The 10,000-nt window shown below is 40.9% G+C and overlaps 1 protein-coding gene and 1 long non-coding RNA gene across 3 annotated transcripts in view; one reads left to right on the top strand and one right to left on the bottom strand.

The window, feature by feature from the left end:
- LOC138051188 (diamine oxidase [copper-containing]-like) overlaps window positions 1–4,761 on the bottom strand; it is a 7,393-nt gene extending 2,632 nt beyond the window's left edge. Inside the window, exons 1-2 of the mRNA XM_068897348.1 lie at window positions 4,687–4,761; window positions 1–2,014 (exon numbers count right to left, since the gene is read on the bottom strand). The exon at window positions 1–2,014 is cut by the window's left edge and continues 113 nt beyond it. Of these exons, the coding sequence (XP_068753449.1) occupies window positions 1–2,011 (2,011 nt within the window). The 5' untranslated portion in view covers window positions 2,012–2,014; window positions 4,687–4,761. The remainder of the gene's footprint in view (window positions 2,015–4,686) is intronic.
- A 791-nt stretch (window positions 4,762–5,552) lies between these two features.
- Window positions 5,553–10,000, top strand: part of LOC138051287 (uncharacterized) — a 15,233-nt gene continuing 10,785 nt past the window's right edge. For both annotated transcript variants that reach the window (XR_011132758.1, XR_011132759.1), the window contains exons 1-2: window positions 5,553–5,727; window positions 7,435–7,475. This is a non-coding gene — a long non-coding RNA (uncharacterized lncRNA). The remainder of the gene's footprint in view (window positions 5,728–7,434; window positions 7,476–10,000) is intronic.

Genomic DNA, 10,000 nt, shown 5'->3' with positions numbered 1-10,000 from the left:
TCCAGTCTTCAGGATACAACTGTTTGAGAATTCCCTCCAACTGTATACGATAACCTTTTCTTACGCCCATGCTGTTCTGTTTTGCATCATTGAAGAAGTTCAGATACTTTGGTGTGTCGAAGTTAAACTTGTAAGCGGCCTCTAACTCTGTGTTTTTCACGCTGCGTTTTAGAACCTTTTGAACACGGGTTTTGTTGGGGAACCAACGTTCGGTGATGTTCTCGATGCCAATCTCAATCGTCTCATACGAATTACTTCGCCCAGCAACGTCTAAGTCGACTTTGTAACTTAAAAGGTGATCGTGTATACCACTGGTTAAATGTTCATTAAGTTTGTACCCGTACGGGTAAGAGTTGGAATCGTAAAAGGAACCAAAGATATACCCCGAAGCCGAGACCTTAACTTCTACCACCCCATTCTGGTAAAAGATGAAGTCGAAAACATAATCATAGTTGTAGACAACCGCCACGGTTCGAAGAACTAACACCTGATTCGCCATCCCACCGTAGAAATTATACCCACCCAAAAAGTTGTTATCATAATGTCGTCGCAGCGGCATCCCAGTGTTCAACTCAAACACACAAACGGCATTGTGAATTGTCAGCGGATCTGGAGTTCCGATCATGTGCACCAGATCAAAAAAGGTGGCAGTGTTTGGACAGTCAACTCCACGGGCCATTTCATAGCTACTCAGGCCCATTCTCCAGTTACTGTCCAGAAAGTTGTTCCACGAAGGGTTTGGGTAGTAGCCGCCATAGGTCGCGGCAGCTTCTTGAAGGCTTAGCTCATAGATGATTCTTTCTTTGTTAAACTTAATATCGTAGATTTGCATTCCACTGTTAGAGTCCATCCTGAAGTCGAAAGACCACGACATGTAGTTGATATGGCGACCCTTCACCGTGTATCGCTTCCCTTGCGGCTCGTACAATTCGGGTCCTCTCATCGGTTTAGTTGGTTGAGGATCGCCTCGACGCTCATAGCTCGAAAACAACGGTTTCTTTGTAGGTGCTGCAATCTTGATCTTCTTAATAGAATCATTATTGTATTTATCCATTAGATCTTCAACCGTCTCAAATGTTTGATTGTTGTAAATGACACTGAGGATTTTCCATTTTGAGACATCTGCACCTCCATGATCCACAATGAACGTCAAGTCCACAGGATGTTGGTAATGACCCGTCATTTGCCGAAAGAAATTTATCGGCGTGTAACGTTCTTCACTAGAAAATCCCATTGGCGCTGTGGCAATAAAGGAGAGACATTTAGAAGTTTGGGAGCAGTCATCAGGATCATAGGAGTAACCATCGTAGCTTTCTCGCATCAACTTGGAAAGTTTTCGAGATGCATTTAACACAATATTATCATGCAGTGCTTTGTTTTCGATATATATGTCATAAGGGCGGGCATTGAAAGGAGCGAAATCTCTCTGCCCTCCAGGGATTTTTCTGGCCGTGTGCTTCTTTGGATCCTCTACAGGACTGACAATGTATTCCTTCACCACAGGAGGATCATCTGCACCACGGAATACCACTGCAACAGCTTTTCGTTCAGGTTTGTCACCATTCCCGTCAAGATATGCAAGAGCTTCATCTTTGGGCGGTGGTAGCAACTGGACCGAATAAATGAAGTTAGAGTTGACAGCAGCGTTTTTGAATATCGTTAGCCTGAGCTCAGTTTGGTTTAATAGATATTTTCTAACAGCTTTGAGTTCATTCACCGTGAGGTCATCAAAGACACCAACGGATTTTGGAGAGTCATCGGGACTGGACAACCCTTCTGCGCATGTCTTTAAATTATCACCGCCATTGGGTTCAACTTGACTTTTTCCCCCGTGTGCATCATCTGTTTTGTTTGCCTTTGTGGCTACCACTATCAAAGCAATCAGCAACACAATGCTAATGACGATAAAGACAATTGCCAACAGCTTCCATGTAAGACACGCACGAATGGCCTTCCGTCTAGAATGTGACTTCATCATTGGATCACTAGCGTCCACATAGCCATTAGTCATCCTCTGAAAAATAATTTTAAAAAACGATTATAAATCACGAAGAAACATTAAGGCCCATGTTCACCCTACAATCAGATCGCTACGCGAAGCAATGCGAGTTACCATAACAAAAACAAACGGTCGAAAGATTTTAAAGGTGGGCCTTTAAAATTGGCGGATATGGGATGTGAATGATCACGTGGCACATTTTACTTTTATTGGCCTTCTCCTTCCCGCTCCACCCGGGCCAAAAGGGTCCCGATTGTCAAAAAACTCCTGGCATGTGGTACAAAGGTTAAGAAAGGCCCCATTAAGGATTATCCTATTGTTTAGATTGTGGGCTAACCCCAAGGATCTTATAATCTCCATTTGGCAACTTTGAATTGTTTTAGGAAGTTTTTGCTTTGGTTTTACGTTTGATGACTTCAAACAAAGGTCCCCGGTTTCCTTAATTCAAACCGTAAGACAGCACCCGATCTTTCTGCCCCTGTACGCTTACAAAAAACTTGTTGTAGTCTTGTTGATAGAAGAGATGTAAAAGAACGACTGCTTTATGTACAAGAGCAAATAAAATTTGCTAAGGAAATTGAGACAAAGAAAACTGTCCTTTATACTCAAGGTGTAAAAATTGCCTCTTACACTTTTCAAGGAAATTTAGCTCGTGTTTAAACCGGTTAACTTTGCATCACTAATGCGCTGATCAACTCGAAACTTCAACCTCTAACAGAAACGTACAGCTTTCAGCGCTTTAACCGGCAACGAAATGGGAGTGTGGAAACGTGCAATATTGTATTCATCTTAGTATGACAAAGCCGAATTACGAATTATGTTGAAGTTGCGATTTGATCAGTGCATAACAGTTTTCTCTGCGTAAGGAAAGAATTCGAGCAGTTACTGAAGAAGGAAAAAACGCTAAGGAAAATCCTGGAAAACGTCAGTTGTCACAGTACCAAGCCAAAAACTATGGAGAAGATATATTGAAGACATTTTCAACCAGGCCGGATGGATGTAAATGCCCATTCATTATGGCGGGATGGCGGGATTGAATAAAAAATAGCGGCGGGATGCGGGATTGAAAAAGCCTATTTTGGACCCTCAGAATTGTGCGTTCATGCATTAGGCGTGCGTGTAAAAGTCGCTCAACCAGGCAGGATGGATGTAAATAAATGCACATTCATTACGGCGGGATGGCTGGATTGAATAAAAAATAGCGGTGGGATGCGGGATTGAAAAAGCCTATTTTGGACCCTCAGAATTGTGCCTTCATGCATTAGGCGTGCGTGTAAAAGTCGCTCAACCAGGCAGGATGGATGTAAATGCACATTCATGACGGCGGGATGGCGGGATTGAATAAAAAATAGCGGTGGGATGCGGGATTGAAGAAGCCTATTTTGGACCCTCAGAATTGTGCGTTCATGCATTAGGCGTGCGTGTAAAAGTCGCTCAACCAGGCAGGATGGATGTAAATGCACATTCATTACGGCGGGATGGCGGGATTGAATAAAAAATAGCGGCGGGATGCGGGATTGAAGAAGCCTATTTTGGACCCTCAGAATTGTGCGTTCATGCATTAGGCGTGCGTGTAAAAGTCGCTCAACCAGGCAGGATGGATGTAAATGCACATTCATTACGGCGGGATGGCGGGATGGCGGGATTGAATAAAAAATAGCGGCGGGATGCGGGATTGAAAAAGCCTATTGGACCCTCAGAATTGTGCGTTCATGCATTAGGCGTGTAAAAGTCGCTCCTCCAAGGGCATAGCAGATTGCCCTTGACAACATGGAAATTTCCTAAGTGGCGAACTCAACTGAGAATTGTTGTAAAAATCCAATGAAGTTAAAAATAACAAATTTGTTAACGTTGAAAAGGTCCCAAACAATGGACTTTTTAAAAGTTTAAGCTGAGCGCAAAGTACAGTATTTCAATGATATTTTGTTACGCAAATAGATCAATGGCATGTTCTCAGCCACGCAACGTTTTCACGGTCTGTGAGCATGCAAAATAACCTGAATAACTTGAAGTCGAGCTTTTTCTTAGGAACAAATATTTCGTTTTTTCAGGACCGCAGTCTATTTGGCACATCGGAACTTCGGGTTCGATCACCGCTGCTCTACCGACTGGGTGGGAAATGAACCACCCTGGTCAGAGTTTTTCTCTGTCCTTGTGTGGGCCCATTTCCATTGGTAGGGCTAATGCTCACATGGTTCATATGGGGTAGAAACCTAGCACTTCACATTACACTCTAATCAGTTAAGTCTGAGATTTAACATAGTTGTTCCATTCTCTAAAAGCAACAGCAGTTGCTCATGTCTTGCGTTTTAAACCGAGAAGTATGCATTTCTGTACTAACTAAAAAGCTCATAGCCACTGCGGTCACCACGCATGTCTGTGCTTCTAGTTGTCTTACCACCCATTTGTAGCAATCTTATTTTCTCCAAGTGGCTTTATAGCTCAGTTGGTTTGATCGTGACATCGGCATCGCGAGGTCACGGGTTCAAATCCCATTTAAGTCCTGAATTTTTCAGGCTTCCCTACGTAATTTCTAAAATTGCAGTCATAACTGCGAGGATCATAGCGTTTGTGTTGTCAACTCCCGTAAATAAGGCCAAAAGTCGGAAATCTAGTTTCCATGACCAGAGGCTTGCGGATTGTAATACCTCTTTAGCTCTTGCAAGTAAAATGAAATTAAAACCTACCGTGAATTCCAAGTTAGTCACAACCGTTCAAGACACTTTGTGATGGCGAGTTAAAATTTACCCAAGCGGCCTCACACAAGGGAAACACTTCGCCTCGATTTGAAGGTTGAGAACCCTTGCCCCTTGGGGCAAAATTAATGGTACAATGCGTGACGAATGAAGACTCATTTAATTTTTTCTATGAAAACTATGACAACTTGCTTTACTTTAGCGAAAAATTTTGTTCATTCTTGCAAAGAAATTGTAGTAGAGATACTTTGCTTAAAAAACACAAAGCCGCCTCACAGGCGGTCTCTTATCGTCGCAAGTAAGTCTTGCGCTAAAGCTTTGAATAAATATTTTAATTGTTTGATTGCACACGTCATATCTTGGAAAATAATAAAAGAAAAATTATTGGGAATAGGACATTTGCATGATGACGCCATTTGACTGCAAGTAACAGAATCCTTCAGGTTTCGCTTGTCTCATGTTAAGAGCTATTGTTATTTTTACCCCACTGCGAATACAAAATTTAAATATGAAAAGAAATACAAACTGAATTGTGGTAGTTGTAGTCAAATGACGCCATCGTGAAAATTGCCTATTTGCATTAAAATGTCTTTTGGGAATTTGACTCGATTATTACGCAAAACTTGAGTTACATTTTTGTATTGCTTTGCCACCAAGATAGCCGTCTCATCACTTGAATGCAATTTATCACCGCGGGTCTAAAACACAGGTCACATTTCACAGGTCACTCGTTGCAAAACCCTCAATTTGGCTAACGGTTAGCCAAAGGGTTTGGGTTTGGTTAACGTAAAACAATGAGCGTGTTGTTTTTCCGGAAATCTTGAGTGTTTCGTGAGTACTACACAACAGCTCCTGTTACTGCTGACCAGAATTCAACATGGCAGGCATGCTGAGGAGAGGATCGAAAAAGACGGCTTCTCTTTTCATGATAACGCAAAGACACTTCGTAGCAAAAACAGATTTTATTCAAGACAATAAAACAGAAAATAAAAATCAAAGAAAAGAAGCGAAAAAGGAAGAGAGAAGGGAAATGTGAGTATTCATCGTTCAATACTTGTAGAAGTTTGAAACAGTCAAAGTTAACCCCCCCCCCCCCCCCCCCTCCCCTAACCCGGGTCAAAGCGGGGATTTGAAAGGAACAGAAAATAGCACCCCTTCTGAGGAAATATTTTTGGTCCAATGTGGGCTGCACTCGGGAACTTGTGAGAACAAAGAACGTCATATTAAAACGTGAAAGGAACAAATGTAATGCTCTTTAAAAATCTGCATTATCACCATTCTGATCTCTCATTGGCAAATTTTGTGAAACAGTACTCTTCTATTGTTGTACATTGTGAACCTAAGAAAAAAGGTAATGTATGCAAAATTACCATGCGGCGTGAAAAAGAAACCACTGATCCATAAGCATACGGGCAATTTTTTGCCAGGGGGTGAGGGGAACTATTTGTCCAAAAAATTCTCACAAGTTGCCAAATTTTTTACGAAACAGTTGAAAAGAAACGAGGGTCATACGACTCACTAACATAGGCCTACATATGAAGTGAAAAATTAATATTGTTACATATGAATCTATCATATAAGCTCACAAAACAAGTTAAAAGAAATAGTTGCCTTTGTCATTTCAACAACCAAAGATGTCAATGATATGATCTAGGTCATTGTTGCAAAGATGTCAAGGATATGTACCACATTCAAAAACTGTGGAAACACATTAAATAGACCATTCTCGTGGATTGTCTTTGGCATTTCTGAAATTAATCCGCACACATGATGAAAACTCCTGTGCATTTTCTGCTTGGCTTCCAGAATCTTGACATCGATTTTGTAAAATTTAGCAAGGCAAGAGAAGATTTCTTTATCAGGTGTTTCTCTTGTTGAGACCATAAATAATTTTAGGCAGTACAATAGAAGCAAATGAATAGATGGTCTATATCTGCCTGATTGTATCCCTCTTTCCTGAGACTTCTAATTACATAATTCTAATTTCCATAAGCATACGGGCAATTTTTTGCCAGGGGGTGAGGGGAACTATTTGTCCAAAAAATTCTCACAAGTTGCCAAATTTTTTACGAAACAGTTGAAAAGAAACGAGGGTCATACGACTCACTAACATAGGCCTACATATGAAGTGAAAAATTAATATTGTTACATATGAATCTATCATATAAGCTCACAAAACAAGTTAAAAGAAATAGTTGCCTTTGTCATTTCAACAACCAAAGATGTCAATGATATGATCTAGGTCATTGTTGCAAAGATGTCAAGGATATGTACCACATTCAAAAACTGTGGAAACACATTAAATAGACCATTCTCGTGGATTGTCTTTGGCATTTCTGAAATTAATCCGCACACATGATGAAAACTCCTGTGCATTTTCTGCTTGGCTTCCAGAATCTTGACATCGATTTTGTAAAATTTAGCAAGGCAAGAGAAGATTTCTTTATCAGGTGTTTCTCTTGTTGCCCAAGAACTCCGAGTTGCCCAAAATTTGGAAGGGGGAGGGGGGGGACTGCAGTGAAGTCCCCACATGCTCCCCTCTCTCCCAATCTCATAGGCGAATTTTTGCACACTCCTTGCCTGCTGAGGGACCAAAGTTGAGTGAAAATAAGTTTAAGTCCCCATAATTCCCCACTACAGCCCAGGTTAGGGTGATTTACTTTGACTGGTGCATAAGCTTGATGCTAGAATTTTAAGTGTTAGGTTACATGTAAATATGCTGATTTTTACCTTCTGCAGAGTAAAAGAGATAACCAAGGGGTACTTTGCTGACCTTCGTGGTAAGAACACAGCATTTCTTACATGGCTCCCCATTTTTTCATTTTGATTGTTTTTTAATTAAATTATCTATGAAGCTCAATAATGCACACATTTTGATTGGTTCTCACCTATGATCTACCGGTATTAGAGGACAGATGCATAGCTGACCTTACCATCAAACTTTTAATTCTCTGTTATGTAAACCAAATAGGTTCCATGTTGCTATGTGTCTGTTCAGTAATAGATCATAAAAGATGTCAAACTGTAGTAAGAACATCAGAGTGACACAATCGCCTATTGCCTTGTGTGCCAGGTTTTTGTTCTTACCACCTTGTGATGTCATCTGTGATCTATTACTGAACTGACCTGGGCAACATGGAATCTATTTGTTAATTTTAAAACTACACACAATAAGATTGATGTCACTGTTTATATTTCAATATCATTATTTCACAATAATTATTTGCATTAGTAGACTTTTTCTGTGCTTACATAGAATGATCGAAACACAAGGGGGAGGGGGGGATCAAGACATTTACACAAAGCCGACATGCAGTCGACTGTTTTTTAAAAAACTCACGAGGGTAATGGCATCTTGCATACATGTATAACTGTGTCAGTTAATCTTTTTTTTTTTTTCTCTGTCTTTCGCCACGTTTCTTTTTTTCTATTAATCTTAGGCATAATTGCATATAAAGGATGGTTACAATTTTTCTTTATCTTCTTAAAAATGCTCCTGTCAGACTTATCTATCAATTTATTAACATCTATTGCATATGAAATGTACTTTCCCTCCTAACACCTACGGAGAAAATTCTGGACTGTAGTGAGCTCGGGGCTTGAGGCTGCATAAACGCTGAGACCATAAATAATTTTAGGCAGTACAATAGAAGCAAATGAATAGATGGTCTATATCTGCCTGATTGTATCCCTCTTTCCTGAGACTTCTAATTACAAACAGGCACCTGTTTGCTTCTTCCAACTTGCTGCGTACGTGCTCTGTGAACCTACAGTTACTCTGAAAGGTTACTCCTAAAATCTTAAGGGAATTTACCTGTGTAATATGATCTATCTTGGCGTTACTGCAATTGGTCTTACATTTTATCTGAAGGCATAACTCTTTGCATTTCTTTAAGTTACATGGCATACAATTGTCATCAGACCATTCGAAATACTGATTTACAGTGTCACGTGACTCGTCAGGTTGAAATTTACTGACATTGACCTGTATAGTCGTATCATCGGCATACTTAATTAAGTGTGTCATGCAACTATTATTAATACAAAGATCGTTTATAAAAAGGTTAAATAAATACGGCCTACTGACACTGCCCAGACAGGTACCCTTATTAACATCCAGCCAATTAAATGCTTTCCCTCTAAATACAAGGCGTTGGTTTCGTCCTTTCAGAAAACTAAGATACCAGTTTGTTAAATATGGGTTCATATTCAGAGCTTTGAGTTTTGCGCTTAGGAGGAAATGATCTACGTTATCAAAAGCCTTCAAAAAATCCATTGCTAAGAGTCTAACTGTAACAGTGTCCGGGTCATCAAGAGCTTTTAGGCAGTTGTACTGCATCCTAATTAGGGCGTCAGTAGAGCTGCAACCATCACGGTAAGGAAACTGAGTTGGGTGAAGATTGGCCTCGAACACAGGTTTACTGAAGGCTTGGTAGACTGTCCTCTCGAAACATCTCGCGATGATGGGTGTAACATTTATGCCCCTAAAGTCCTGGTACTCTATGGGCGTGTCTAACTTGGGAAGTGGATTTACATTAGCTTGTTTCCATGCTAAGGGTCAAGTATGTCTCCTAAGCGAAAGATTCCATATCGCAGTTATCACTGGTGCTAGCTGTTGAGCGTTATCTTTCCACACCCAGTGGGGTATCCCATCGGGCCCCGCAGCTGATTTCTTGATCTTGGACAAAGCCAGCATAACTTGATATTCGTCCATGCAGTGTGGGCGTGGTCGCACTGCCAGGATCGATCTGAACCATGGCCGGCTCAACATACTCGCTGTTACAACACAAATTTCCGAAAAAGTTGTTCAAACCCTCGAGGAAGCTGTCATCGAGTACTGGCTGAGATTTATGTTTTCTCATAGAGATATTGTCTACCTTACGCCACCAATTTTGCGATCCTCGTGTGTCCGATTTCCCCCAGTTCTTTCTGTTCTCGGCTATGATCCCTGATATACGAACGGTCAGTTCTTTGGTCTTCGCCTCTTTGCCACGGGACGCCGCTTTACTGCGTTTTTTCAGCAAGTACTTGAGCAGAGGTGAAATCCAAGGGGGGTCTCTTGTGGAAAGGGTAACAGTTCTCAAGGGAAAACACCTATCCATAATATCATGAAGGGTGTCGTTCAGTCGGTCGACCGCGCAGTCAACGTCGTCAGCTTCAATGACATGCGACCAATCACAGGACTGGATCTTGTAAGCAAACTGCAATTTGCAATGTTCTCTATAGTCCCTGAATTGAAACTTAGTAGGACAACTCCTGTGTGATCAGTTTTTATCAAACTTTTATAGGGAAAGGGCGGGTTAAA

Source organism: Montipora capricornis, chromosome 6 (genome assembly GCF_036669925.1).
Source record: "Montipora capricornis isolate CH-2021 chromosome 6, ASM3666992v2, whole genome shotgun sequence".
Lineage (NCBI taxonomy): Eukaryota > Metazoa > Cnidaria > Anthozoa > Scleractinia > Acroporidae > Montipora > Montipora capricornis.
The sequence above is the reverse complement of the archived record's forward strand: the minus strand, read 5'-3'. Positions and strand labels throughout refer to the sequence as shown.